The sequence below is a fragment of the Ranitomeya imitator genome, chromosome 2 (genome assembly GCF_032444005.1).
Source record: "Ranitomeya imitator isolate aRanImi1 chromosome 2, aRanImi1.pri, whole genome shotgun sequence".
Taxonomy (NCBI): domain Eukaryota; kingdom Metazoa; phylum Chordata; class Amphibia; order Anura; family Dendrobatidae; genus Ranitomeya; species Ranitomeya imitator.
The window spans coordinates 169,498,074-169,512,790 of NC_091283.1; the positions used below are offsets into that span (position 1 = coordinate 169,498,074).

At 47.3% G+C, this 14,717-nt stretch overlaps 1 protein-coding gene across 1 annotated transcript; it reads right to left on the reverse strand.

Annotated features, from left to right (window-relative positions):
• Positions 1-9,653: 9,653 nt before the first annotated feature.
• LOC138662380 (deoxyribonuclease gamma-like) lies at positions 9,654-14,312 on the reverse strand. Its single transcript, XM_069747923.1, has 8 exons — positions 14,031-14,312; positions 13,697-13,785; positions 13,398-13,484; positions 13,199-13,311; positions 13,007-13,119; positions 12,514-12,671; positions 12,133-12,229; positions 9,654-9,757 (listed from the first exon to the last, which is right to left on the reverse strand). The coding sequence occupies exons 1-8, from the start codon at positions 14,163-14,165 to the stop codon at positions 9,683-9,685; spliced, it is 867 nt and encodes a 288-aa protein (XP_069604024.1). The 5' UTR covers positions 14,166-14,312; the 3' UTR covers positions 9,654-9,682.
• Between the last annotated feature and the right edge of the window lie 405 nt (positions 14,313-14,717).

Genomic DNA, 14,717 nt, shown 5'->3' on the forward strand with positions numbered 1-14,717 from the left:
TTAGGGAGTTGTGTAAAGAGGTTTATATGGATCACACTGCTGGACTGACCTATGGTCTCCTGCAATGAGTGAACATGCTCTAATAACGTGTTATCACAATATCTGGGGTGTGCTCCATGATGCTAGAGTCCCTGCAGCTGCATTTTTTTTTGAGGTGGTAGATGGCAACCCCTGCATGTGTTGCGGCTGTCTAACTGCCGTGAGCAATGCAGCCGCAGGAACTCTAGCATACTACTGTCCAAGCATGGCCAAGATGCTTGGGTAACAGCTGAGCATGTGCTCTCCTCACTAGCCTCCTGACCTGAACTTCTAGCCTCCTCATAGGCACATGAGGCAGCAGCTTTGGAGCAGGAGATCATTGGGCCGGAACTTGCCCCTGTGAGATGACTCTGACCCTGGCGTAAGTTTTATTTCAGCCCTTGAAAATGGTTCTGTGACACATCCGAGAGGGATCTACATAATGAATGTTGGGTTGGTTACCCTGCATTGTAATGCCTGCTCTGGTCCTTATGCTAATTGGTTGATTGAAAAACTTGGTCCAAATCAGCAAACAATCATGCTTCTTGGTCAGTCATAATACATTATGCACTGATCATATCAATCTGCTTCTTATTTGTTTTTACTTCTGCTTTCTCACAACTTGCCTGCCCTTTAACACATTCTGGACACTCTCTATAGCCACCCCTCCCCTCTCCCATGTATAATTGAGGCTCTACTGACATTTCTTACCCACTCCAAACCAGCCACTACCTCCATGCAGCACTCAAAACGTTCATACAAATCATCCCACCATCTGCTCTTTCTGTTTTTTTTTCTCCCACTAGTTGCAGGTGACCTCCCTCCACCAGCATACATTACTCTCCTCCAGCTACATATAGAAACCCTGATAATCTTATTAACATTCAGTGCATGCCTTCTATTGCTTTCCACTGGAAATGCACGGTCTGTGTGTAACAAACTAAAGGTACCTTCACACATAACGATATCGTTGCTTTTTGTGACGTAGCAACAATATCGTTAAGGAAATCGTTCTGTGTGACAGCGACCAACTATCAGGCCCCTGCTGGGAGATCGTTGGTCGCTGAGGAAAGTCCAGAACTTTATTTCGTCACTGGACTCCCTGCAGACATCGCTGGATCGGCGTGTGACACCGATCCAGCGATGTCTTCACTGGTAACCAGGGTAAACATCGGGTTACTAAGCGCAGGGCCGCGCTTAGTAACCCGATGTTTACCCTGGTTACCAGCGTAAAAGTAAAAAAAAAAAAAAACAAACACTACATACTTACCTACCGCTGTCTGTCCCCAGCGCTCAGCTTCTCTGCACTCCTCCTGCACTGGCTGTGAGCGTCTGTCAGCCGGAAAGCAGAGCGGTGACGTCACCGCTCTGCTTTCCTGCCGCTGTGCTCAGTCGGTGCAGGAGGAGTGCAGAGAAGCTGAGCGCCGGGGACAGACAGCGGTAGGTAAGTACAGGTCCTTCTCAAAAAATTAGCATATAGTGTTAAATTTCATTATTTACCATAATGTAATGATTACAATTAAACTTTCATATATTATAGATTCATTATCCACCAACTGAAATTTGTCATGTCTTTTATTGTTTTAATACTGATGATTTTGGCATACAACGCCTGATAACCCAAAAAAACTGTCTCAATAAATTAGCATATTTCACCCATCAATCAAATAAAAGTGGTTTTTAATAACAAACAAAAAAACCATCAAATAATAATGTTCAGTTATGCACTCAATACTTGGTCGGGAATCCTTTGGCAGAAATGACTGCTTCAATGCGGCGTGGCATGGAGGCAATCAGCCTGTGACACTGCTGAGATGTTATGGAGGCCCAGGATGCTTCAATAGCGGCCTTAAGCTCATCCAGAGTGTTGGGTCTTGCGTCTCTCAACTTTCTCTTCACAATATCCCACAGATTCTCTATGGGGTTCAGGTCAGGAGAGTTGGCAGGCCAATTGAGCACAGTAATACCATGGTCAGTAAACCATTTACCAGTGGTTTTGGCACTGTGAGCAGGTGCCAGGTCGTGCTGAAAAATGAAATCTTCATCTCCATAAAGCATTTCAGCCGATGGAAGCATGAAGTGCTCCAAAATCTCCTGATAGCTAGCTGCATTGACCCTGCCCTTGATGAAACACAGTGGACCAACACCAGCAGCTGACATGGCACCCCACACCATCACTGACTGTGGGTACTTGACACTGGACTTCAGGCATTTTGGCATTTCCTTCTCCCCAGTCTTCCTCCAGACTCTGGCACCTTGATTTCCGAATGACATGCAAAATTTGCTTTCATCAGAAAAAAGTACTTGGGACCACTTAGCAACAGTCCAGTGCTGCTTCTCTGTAGCCCATTTCGGCACCTGTAGCCCATTTCCTGCACACGCCTGTGCACGGTGGCTCTGGATGTTTCCACACCAGACTCAGTCCACTGCTTCCTCAGGTTCCCCAAGGTCTGGAATCGGTCCTTCTCCACAATCTTCCTCAGGGTCCAGTCTCCTCTTCTCGTTGTACAGCGTTTTCTGCCACATTGTTTCCTTCCAACAGACTTACCATTGAGGTGCCTTGATACAGCACTCTGGGAACAGCCTATTTGTTGAGAAATTTCTTTCTGGGTCTTACCCTCTTGCTTGAGGGTGTCAATGATGGCCTTCTTGACATCTGTCAGGTCGCTAGTCTTACCCATGATGGGGGTTTTGAGTAATGAACCAGGCAGGGAGTTTATAAAAGCCTCAGGTATCTTTTGCATGTGTTTAGAGTTAATTAGTTGATTCAGAAGATTAGGGTAATAGGTCGTTTAGAGAACCTTTTCTTGATATGCTAATTTATTGAGACAGGTTTTTTGGGTTATCAGGAGTTGTATGCCAAAATCATCAGTATTAAAACAATAAAAGACGTGACAAATTTCAGTTGGTGGATAATGAATCTATAATATATGAAAGTTTAATTGTAATCATTACATTATGGTAAATAATGAAATTTAACACTATATGCTAATTTTTTGAGAAGGACCTGTATGTAGTGTTTGTTTTTTTTTTTTACTTTTACGCTGGTAACCAGGGTAAACATCGGGTTACTAAGCGCGGCCCTGCGCTTAGTAACCCGATGGTTACCCGGGGACCTCGGGATCGTTGGTTGCTGGAGAGCTGTCTGTGTGACAGCTCTCCAGCGACGCTGCAGCGATCGACATCATTGTCGGTATCGCTGCAGCGTCGCTGAGTGTGAAGGTACCTTTACATTCACAATCTTTTCCTCTCTTAATTCCCTTAACTTTCTGGCTATTAGAAAAACCTGGATCCAGCATTCAGACACCACTGCCGCTCTCGTTTGGTGGGCTGAAATTTTCACATACCACCAGACCTGAGAACAGACAGGGTGGAGGTGTTGGTTTACTCCTTTCATCACAATGTGCTTTCCAGGTAATCCCCCCCCCAGTTCCCTCACTTACATTTCCTTCCTTTGAAGTCCATGCTGTCAGACTCTTTAAGCCCTTCTCCTTGCGGGTGGCGGTTGTTTTATTGCCCTCCAAGCTCCTCCCGTCAGTTTCTAGACCACTTTGCCACCTGGCTTACTCACTTTCTATCCTGTGACATCCCCACCCTCATCATGGGAGACTTTAACATCCCCATCAATGATCCCCTCTCCCAATCTGCCTCATCTTCTTTCTCTAACTTCTTCATTCGGCCTCTCACAGTTTACTAATTCTCCTACGCATGAGGACGGGAATACTCTGGACCTGGTTTTCTCCCGTCCCGGATCGCTGCACGACTTTACTAACTCCACTCTCGGACCACAACCTTCTTTCCTTCTCTGTCAAGAATTGTCTCCTCACCCAGGACACCCTCACTTACCACACTTATCGGAATACATGTACCATTAATACCCAGCAGCTTATGGACAACCTCCACACATCTTTAGCCCCCATCTCCTCACTCTCCTGTCCAGACTTCACATTGTCACACTTCAATATTACACTGAAGAATGCCCTGGATGAAGCAGCACCTTCTACACACAGAAAGACCCGACACAGACAACAGCAGCCCCGGCACACTATGCAAACACGCTTTCTTCAGCGTTGCTCAAGGTGTGCAGAGCGGCAGTGGAGAAAATCTTAGCAGAAGACTTCATCCACTATAAGTTCATGCTAAAAACCTATAACTGTCCTTTCTCAGTCGCCCATGACAGCACTACCAGAGAGAGAGGGAATCTGCCCTTCAGGGATAGGAAACTTACAGGATAAAAAGGGCGGTACCTCTCTCCTGCGTCAGTTTGGTTTCCTGTCCCTGACAGAGAATCCTCTAAGATCGGTACCTGAAGATCCGGAGTCGAGCTATGACGGCGGGGAGGCCCTGTCACCGCTGGTGCGGTGTCTGACGCTGCCACTTCTGGGTCCGATGGGGCTGCAGAGTGCGCGGAGGGAAGCCTGGCTGCCTCCCCGGATTGGGGTAGGGGCTTCAGGGACCCGGTGTGCCTCAGCGCCTCCCCAGGGTGGGAGGGAGATTATCTCAATACCTTCCGGCCTGGGAAAAAATCTCAACCAGTACTTGGATTTTAAACTTGATAAAGATGGGACTTCAAATAAACTTTACCTCCCTTCCTCCCCAAAACTATGTGGTCACCCCACTAAAACCCTCATCTCAGCAACAACAGGCCTTGGAACAAGAAATCTCAAAGCTCATAAAGACGTGATCCAAGAAGTTCCCCCTACTGGAAAGAGGGAAAGGGTTCTTTTCCCCACTATTTCTGGTCCCAAAACCGGATGGTTCCTTCCGCACAATAATAAATTTACGAAAACTAAACAGTTATGTAAAGAATCAGACCTTCAAAATGGAATCAACAATCAAAAACCTGTTTCCGAATTGCTTCATGATAGTACAGTACGCGTCGCCGAGATCTAACACTATCACGTCCCCATCCACAAAAACTCCCAGAAATACCTCAGACTAGCAGTAGTCAAGGGAGGAGAAATAAGGGAATACCAGTACAAGGCCCTTCCATTTGGCATTTCAGTAGCACCCCGTATATTTACCAAATTGGTAGTGGAAATGATGGCCCACATAAGAGAAAGACATTCTAATAATACCATATCTGGACGACTTTCTAATTGTCAGCAACTCAGCCCAACACTGTCGCCAACAATGCGACAGAGTAATAAAAACTCTAACGGAGTTAGGTTGGCTCCTAAATCTCCAAAAGTCAAAACTAGAAACGACCAGGGTTCAAGAGTTTTTGAGCTTAACTTTGGACTCGATAACACAGGAATGTCATCTTCCAGACCAGAAAAAAACAAAAAATATCAAATCTTGTGGCCAGAGCTCGCTCAAACCCTCATATGACCCTGAGAGAGGTGATGTCACTGCTGGGGTCCCTTTCTGCTTGTCTCCCAGCAATACAGTGGGCACAAATTCACACGAGGGACCTCCAGTGGGATATTCTGAGGAATCTGGTTACACTGGGGGGACACCTAGGAGGGCACATGACTAAGTTCAAACACTATTCGTTCCCTAGCCTGGTGGTTAGATTCCAACAACCTATCAAAGGGGGTTCCGTGGGTAATAGACATATCTCGGATAGTTACCATGGATGCCAGTCCCACGGGGTGGGGAGCTCACCTGGACAACAGTATCGCTCAGGTAATCTGGACAGATCAAGAATACGAGGTATCCTCAAATCAAAAAGAACTTTGGGCAGTGAGCCACGCTCTATCATTTTTTCTTCCCAGCCTGCAGGGGCATCATGTCCGGGTTTTTTCGGACAATCAGGTAGTGGTAGTCTACCTGAACCATCAGGGGGGGACCAGATCCCAAGCCCTAATGAAGGCCACTTCCCAAATCTTCACCTTAGCAGAAGACAACTTCCTATCCTTCTCTGCGCTACATATAAAGGGGGTAGAGGACCAAAAAGCAGACTTCTTAAGCCGTACCCGGTTAAAACGGGGAATGGGCACTGAACCAAAGCATCTTCGATCAGATCACCAAAATATGAGGGGTCCCTGTAATAGACCTTTTTCCTTACTTATCCTGGCAGTTCTGCGGAAAATCAAACAGTACAGGGCGAGATTCATCCTAATAGCCCCCTTCTGGCCCAAAAGGGCCTGGTTTTCCTGGCTGAGAATCCTATCGGTCACCGATCCCTGGGTTCTCCCGGACCTCTTATCACAGGGACCGGTGTTCCACCCTCAGTCAGCAAACCTCCACTTGACAGCGTGGAACTTGAGGTCACTACTAAGGGCAAGGGGCTTTTCAGATAATTTAGTGTCTACGCTATTAAAAAGTAGAAAAACAGTAACAACTAAAATCTACGGTAAGACCTGGAAAAAGTTTCTGTCCACCTCTGGGGTAAAACTACAAGATGGGGTCCCAGTGGTCAAAATATTAGAATTTCTACAGAAAGGCTTGGATATGGGCCTTTCGGTGAGCACCTTAAAAGTGCAAATAGCGGCTTTAGGTGCATTATACAGTGAGAATATTGCCACTAACCCATGGGTAGCAAGGTTTATTAAAGCTGCGGTACGGTCTAAACCCATAAAAATCAAGTCTTCCAACCTGGGACTTAAATTTAGTCTTATCCGCTCTGACAGAACCTCCGTTCGAGCCCATAGATTCGATACCACTTAAAATCTTATCTCTCAAAACGGCCCTTCTCACAGCTTTGACATCTGCCCGTAGAATAAGTGACCTCCAGGCTCTATCTGCGAATCCTCCCTTCACGCAAATCCTGGATGATAGGGTAATACTAAAAACAGACCCCGCTTATCTACCCAAGGTTGCTTCCAATTTCCACAGGTCCCAGGAAATAATCCTTCCATCCTTCTGCCCAAACCCTAAAAATAAGAAAGAGGAAAGGTTCCACACATTAGATGTGAGAAGGTGTTTAATACATTACTTAGAATCCTCCCGACAGTATAGGAAGGAAGGGTCTCTCTTTATATGTTTTCAGGGACCTAGGAAAGGACTCAAAGCCTCCAAAAGCACTATAGCTCGCTGGGTAACTGATGCGATATCCTTGGCGTACTCGTCCACTGGAAACACAGTTCCTGAGGGGCTCAAAGTGCACTCTACAAGAGCTATGGCGACCTCCTGGGCTGAAAGGTCGGAGGTACCAATAGACAAATTCTGTAAGGCGGCCACCTGGTCATCACCTTCAACCTTTTTTAGGCACTACCGCTTAGACCTGGCCTCTTCGTCTGACTTAACCTTCGGAAGAAGGGTCTTGCAGGCTGTGGTCCCTCCCTAAAGCAATAATCTCTGCAATTCTCTCTGGTAGTGCTGTCATGGGCGACTGAGAAAAGCATAGTTACTTACCGATAACTGTATTTCTCAGAGCCCATGACAGCACCTGCTTACTCCCCCCCCTTTTTTTATCACGTGTGCAGTGAGCACCTTATTATACGAAATGTGTGTTTCTGATTTAGACACGGTGTAATCCTGATAAGTATTTTGTTAAAATTGTATATTTTCCTGTTGTCACTAACCTGGAGGACCTCTGATGCTCTGTAAACCAAACTGACACAGGAGAGAGGTACCGCACTTTTTATCCTGTAGGTTTCCTGTCCCTGAAGGGCGGATTCCCTCTCTCTCTGGTAGTGCTGTCATGGGCTCTGAAAAATATAGTTATCGGTAAGTAACTATGCTATTCTCTGGTCAAACAATCTTACTTCACCACCCTCATCACCTCACTATCCAACAACCCAAAACGACTTTTTGAAACCTTAAACTCCCTCCTGAAACCTACAGGCCCCCATCTCCAATCTCCGCGCTGAGGATCTGGCCACTTATTTCCTAGAAATAATCAACCACATCCATCAGGATATCTCAGCGCAATCTCCTCAGTGCCTGGATCCCCTTCCCTGCCTGGATCCCCTTCCCTGCCACACCTCAAGCTCACTAGGCATTTTTAAGCCTGTTTCAGAAAAAGTTTCCAAGCTCCTCGCTTCTGTTCGGCCTACAACCTGCAACAGTGACCCCATTCCTTCACCTCTCCTGCAGTCTCTCTCACCAGTGGTCACCACTCACCTGACTAAAATATTTAACCTCTCGCTTTCTTCAGGTATCTTTCCCTCCTCATTTAAACTAATCCGCTATCTCTCGGATAACTCTCTTCTTGACCCCTTACAATCTGGTTTCCGCTCTTTACACTCCACTGAAACTGCCCTCACTAAAGTCTCTAATGATCGAATAACCACTAAATCCCAAGGTCATTGCTCTCTGCTGATTCTCCTGGATCTATCTACTGCATTTGATACTGTGGATCACCAGCTCCTTCTCACTATGCTCCGCTCCATAGGCCTCAAGGACACCGTTCTCTCCTGGTTCTCATCATACCTCTCTGAACGCTCCTTCACTGTATCTTTTGCCAGCCCCTCTTCCTCTCCTCATCCCCTATCGGGGTTCCGCAGGGCTCAGTCCTGGGCCCCCTCCGTTTCTCTCTATACACTTCCCCTATTGGACAAACAATCAGCAGATTTGGGTTCCAGTATCATCTCTATGCTGACGACACCCAATTATACACTTCTTCCCTTGACATCACCCCCCCCCCCCCCTCTAATTCAAAATACCAAGGATTGTCTGTCTGCTGTCTCTAACATCATGTCCTCCCTCTATCTGAAACTAAATCTCTCCAAAACTGAACTACTTGTGTTCCTCCCTTCTACTAACCTCACTCTACCCAACATCGAAATTACCCTGGAGGGTTCAACCATAACTCCCAAGCAGCATGCCCGCTGTCTTGGGGTCATATTCGACACCTAACTTTCCTTTACTCCCTATATCCGATCACTCACTCGCTTTTGTCACCTGCATCTTAAAAACATCTCCAGAATCCGACCTTTTCTCACCGTTGAAACTGCTAAGGCTCTTACTGTCGCTCTTATTCATTCTCGTCTGGACTACTGCAACTCTCTTCTGATCAGTTGCCCTCTTACCAAACTTTCTCCTCTCCAATCCATCTTGAATGCGGCAGCCAGGGTCATATTTCTGTCCAGCCGCTTCACCGATGCCTCCATCTTGTGCCAGTTATTACACTGGCTACCCATTCGCTACAGGGTCCAGTATAAACTCATCTTTCTCACCCACAAAGCTCTCCACAGTTCTGCACCGCCTTATATCTCCTCTCTCATCTCTATCGCCCTACACGTGCCCTCTGTTCTACAAATGACCTAAGACTAACATCCCCCGTAATCCTAACCTCGCACCTCCGTCTCCAAGACTTCTCTCGTGCTGCGCCAGCTCTCTGGAATGCACTTCCCCAGACGATCAGACTGATACCTAGCCCCGACCTATTCAAGCGCGCGCTGAAAACCCATCTCTTCAAACAAGCCTACCACATCAACTACTCTGTAAACTAACTTAATTGTAAAGTTCTGCGGAATATGTTGGCGCTATATAAATAAAAAATTATTATGGTGCTGATCAACAGGTAATGTCAACTGCACATAACCTACCAATAGTCGGGTACTCCCTACATTTTTCCGTGCACCCCTAAGCTGCACTAAACCACTGATTAATGTCAGTGCTGTATGATGAGCCACATAGGAGCACAAAGGATACTGACAAATGGCCATACATGAGCAGCTGATACACCGGTGCGATCTGACCACTTGTACTGCCTGGTCTACTACAAGAACAGCTGGAGCCCCGTCATGAGTGCAGAATGGCTTTATTATTCTGATCATAGCTCTTTGTCCATCCGTGGATCGGCCCGGAGATTCACCTCTACTGGAAAATGGTCACTCACTTCCAGTGCCTGAAGAATAAAATAGATTAAAGGGGTTCACTGGCAAAACAGATGTGCAGACATGCTGCCTGATGTGTATGTGGGTCTCAAGACAGATCAGCTATTGAATAATCAGGAACTTTTACTGTATATGGTCCTCTTTAAAGGAGAACTTTTCTAGCTGAAGACCCATTGATGACCTCTATATGCAATATGGGGGGTGACCAATGAACATCACAGGATCAATGGTTACATGAGCTCTAGGGGTCTGACTGATGAGATCTCTCTGTCAAGGTGGCATTCGGCCTCCATAATGGCATATGTGTAGCTTAGGCTACGTTCACATTAGCGTTGCATCGGGCGCAGCCGCGGCGATGCATGCGCCATGCGCCCCTATATTTAACATGGGGACGCATGGACATGCGTTGTCTTGCGTTTTGTGACGCATGCGTCATTTGTGGCGCAGAGGACGCAGCAAGTTGCATTTTTTTTGCGTCCAAAAGCAAGCCAAAAATGGACGCATGCGTCACAAGACCATGTGTTTTTGCATGCGTCGGCAACGCACAACGCATGCAAAAACGCATGGTTTTGTGAACGTAGCCTTAGTCAGCCATAACACCACCTGAAGACTCGGAGGGTAAAGAAAGGAGGCAACCAGAAGATGGAGGGACAAGTATATGGAGGGTGGAGAGGAATATAACTTAACTCACAACCCCCAACAGATCATGTTTTCAGGATTTCCTCTTGTACAGAGAATGGAATTATCAAGGCATCAAGCTGCAGCAGGTCCTCTCCCCAGTGCAACACTAAGAAAACCCGGAAAACATGTTGGGGCCACGAGGACCGGTGTTTGGGAATCACTGATCTATATCAGAGGTCCCCAACTCCAGTCCTCAAGGCCCACCAACAGGTCATGTTTTCAGGATTTCCTTTGCATTGCACAGGTGATGCAATTATTACCTGGGCAAGATTAAGGAAATCCTGAAAACATGACCTGTTGGTGGGCCTTGAGGACTGGAGTTGGGGACCTCTGATCTATATCATACATGTCAAGCGCTGGCCCCCAGGGTGGTTATATTTGGTCTGTGACACAGGCACTGCCCCCTCCTGCTTCAGAACGTGCAGCGGGGGAACAGGTATTTTTTTAGTATGAGTCCTGTTATACTGTATGGAGCGCCGTGTGGGGCCCGTTATACTGTATGGAGCGCCGTGTGGGGCCCGTTATACTGTATGGAGCGCCGTGCGGGGCCCGTTACACTGCATGGAGCGCCGTGTGGGGTCCGTTATACTGTATGGATCGCCATGTGGGGCCCGTTATACTGCATGGAGCGCCGTGTGGGGCCCGTTATACTGCATGGAGCGCCGTGTGGGGCCCGTTATACTGCATGGAGCGCCGTGTGGGGCCCGTTATACTGCATGGAGCGCCGTGTGGGGCCCGTTATACTGTATGGAGCGCCGTGTGGGGCCCGTTATACTGTATGGTGCGCCGTGTGGGGCCCGTTACACTGTATGGAGCGTCGTGTGGGGCCCGTTACACTGTATGGAGCGCCGTGTGAGGCCCGTTATACTGCATGGAGCGCCGTGTGGGGCCCGTTAAACTGCATGGAGCGCCGTGTGGGGCCAGTTATACTGCATGGAGCGCCGTGTGGGGCCCGTTATACTGTATGGAGCGCCGTGTGGGGCCCGTTACACTGTATGGAGCGCCGTGTGGGGCCCGTTACACTGTATGGAGCGCCGTGTGGGGCCCGTTATACTGCATGGAGCGCCGTGTGAGGCCCGTTACACTGCATGGAGCGCCGTATGGAGCGCCGTGTGGGGCCCATACTTTGCGGGGGTAGGGTACAGTGGGTGCGGAGAATACTTGGAGGAATTCACTGTATAAGTATTGTACTATGTTTGGGGGGCACTTTTGTTGACATACTTTGAGCGTAATGAAAGGCCAAGGTAGGGGCTTCAATAGGAGGAAAATTACTTTAAGTGCTGTTTGATATGCTCTTCTTGTAACCTCACCAAATATTAATTTTTTTTTGGGTGTTGGTGGAGAGAGCCCAATTAAAAGTTCTTTTATGGAGGCCCCCATGATTTCTATGTACGCCCAAACCCAAGGGGAAATATCCAATTTTCTGAGCAGGTCTTTTCATTTTTAAGATCTAGTCATTAAAATATACTTCTTGGGTGGGACAACCCCTTTAAGTTTGTTTAGTGATATTTGAGAAGGAAAAACTTCATCAATTTTAGACATATTTTAAATAAATATCAAGGTTGGCGGTAACTTAGTCAAAGTTTTTAATTTTGGTCCTCTGTGTATTTGACTTTTACATCCATGGTCTAGATCATACATTTACCATTCATCCAATAAAGCTTTTATGACACTGATGGGTCCATGATAATAAAACAGAACTTACCTCCTCCTCAGATAAACCGAGTTTTCTCTTGAAATTGAACGGTTTTGCAGTACCTGGTACAATCCCTTTAAGAAGTTCTTCTCCATGTACCACAATTCTTGATGAATAACAAACAGAAAGGAAAAAAATCTTTGACAAATTCTGAATATGTCCTATAATATAGGACAAGAATTGCTTGCACTGATAACACAGAGTAAAATTAAAGGGATTATTAGGAAAAGAAAGAAAGTGCACCCTCCCGTCTGTGGTTAGTGTCCGACGCCAACCCCGATAAGCTAATGTCAGGGTCACAGCGCTGTATCCTTCCAGTGGCCAGGCCTAGTCCCCTTTAGGAAAAACTTTACATCTCCTTTAAAGGCTACGCCCCATTCCTAGAATTACCGGTCATATGCACAGTGTGTCTTCTGCTTCACCGTAGTGTCGTCTTTATCACCAATCAGCCAGTGGAAAGTGTCACCGCTCTGGAGCTGAATGTTCCGCCATTCCTCCGCTGTGACATAGCCACATGCAGCGTTCAGGTCTCCGAGGAGCATCAGGCTCTGATAAAATGCAGGGAGTATAGTGAGGAGAGGAAGAGGTGTCATCTTAAAGGGATAGATACCAGAACCATTTCAATGGTAAATCATTACTTTCAGTCACCACTAGATGGCGCTCTTTAAATATAAAACAGACAATGGTGTTAATGCAGTGACCTCCCCCTAGTGGAAGCTGGAGGGAACTACTGCTTTTTTACTTGAAGCGTCCACATGAAGGGAAGCATGAGAGCTGCAGTTTTGCCTCTGATTGCTGTGAATACCCCTTAGAGTCTGTTTTCGGGGTCTATACAGTGGCCATTCTGTCTGTATTTGTCTTGTACATTTTTTTTTTAACCCACCTCAATTTTCCAGCGACTCTTCACCTGCAGCATGACATGTAAAAGTCTATTAATCTCAGCGGCCGCTCGGCTCGGACACGTGTGGTGAGACATCAGGACGAAATCTTTAATAACTGTAAAAAAAGAGAACATGTAAGGCTGCGATTAGGGCTGAGGAAGACTATACAATATAAGGAGGGCAATGTGGCCGACCTGTCGTGGGGGAGAGAAAGCGGACGGCAAAAGGTTCTCGTGCAAAGGCTTCTGGGTGATCCGGATGATCCTCCACATACTGGTACCAGTCCATCACCTGCACGGTGTCAGCTCTAGTGTGCAAGAAAACGTCACTAATACATCAGATAGATCTGGGCCAATAAACTTGTGCACAATGTTCGGACGACCTCGGCTGTACCTGTAGATGAACACAAACTGCTCCTTATAGCTGTTCTTCCCCAGTCTCTTGCTCTCCAGGTGCTGGTAGTGATGGACGCCATCAAATCTACGAATAAAAAAACGAAGCCGCGTCATCCTTATTGTATTCTCAGTGCTCGCACATGATGAGGCGACCATGTACACCCACGTCGTCCCCCTCTTGTACCGCTCGCTGCACGGACCCCATGACCTCTGATTGCTGGCACTTATCAGTACACGGTGTCTGGTATCTTAACACATGGGAACAATGACTCCCATCATCTACTGCGGTCAGTTTACCTGTTGAGCTCAGACACCAGAGCAGGAACCGCTTCTCCCTTGGAGTCTCGCACTTCTTGAATTGCACTAATATCACAGCGAGCAAGAATCTAGAATGAAGAGAGACGGATATGTGAAGAACGGGGGTCTTTAGGGGATATATGGGATGTGTGATACCCCCCAGTCCCATAGATGATAAGTGGCACTGCACATGTGCGACTGCTGCTCTATTCATACAGGGGAGACATCAGAGGGTCCCAGGGTCACTCGTCGCCTGTCCTGTGGACATTTAACCCCTTTAATGTGTATGATCGCTATAGGGCCATTAATACTTAGCAGACAGGTAATCACCCACCTTTACCAGAACGCTCATAATCTTCTTATTCGATGCTTTGGCTTCTCCAAAACTCTTGATATTAAAAGCGCAGATTTTGAAGGCGATGGCAACTTGCAGACCCAGCATCATCAGGAGAAGCAGGGAGGATCTCATGGCGGGATATAGACGTAGGACCTATGGATGGGGCGCCCTGCTCTATATAATCCTGTCCCCGGTGAGCGCAGAACACGGCCAACGTATACCCAAGACCCATCAGATGGAGGACGGGCACCGTACAGAGCAGTCAGTATCTGGGTCTATGGCTGAGGACGTCTAAACATTCAGTGACGCAGGACTCAAAGGGTGACGGGAGAGGGTGCAGAAAATTCAGGAGACCCCGGGGGGGATGAAGCAGGGCGGCCGTCTATTATAACACACACAATGTGGGACGGATGCGGCTGCTGTGTCAGCGCTCGGTCAGCAGGGACCCGACTCTGGAACACGAGAGAAGGGACAGGACCTGCTGCCAGGGGGCAATATTCCTACATGGGACCTGTCCTGTGAGCGCCATTATATTTGTCACTCAGCTTTCCCAAACATGGCTACTTTACTCCAAAACAAAACTCGGCACCACAATGAGGTTATGTCGGGCTTTGCTGTGCCGCTCTTTTGAAGTGAATGGTTCTGAGATGCAGTACCGCACACAACCTTCAGACAAGTGTGGCG

Coding starts and splice junctions, on each gene's coding strand:
- LOC138662380 (XM_069747923.1), bottom strand. CDS start 14,165: ATGAGATCCTCCCTGCTTCTCCTGATGATGCTGGGTCTGCAAGTTGCC. Junction 12,672..13,006: donor AGAGTCGCTGGAAAATTGAG/GTGGGTTAAAAA, acceptor GCATTTTATCAG/AGCCTGATGCTCCTCGGAGA. Junction 9,758..12,132: donor TCGGTTTATCTGAGGAGGAG/GTAAGTTCTGTT, acceptor TTTATTCTTCAG/GCACTGGAAGTGAGTGACCA.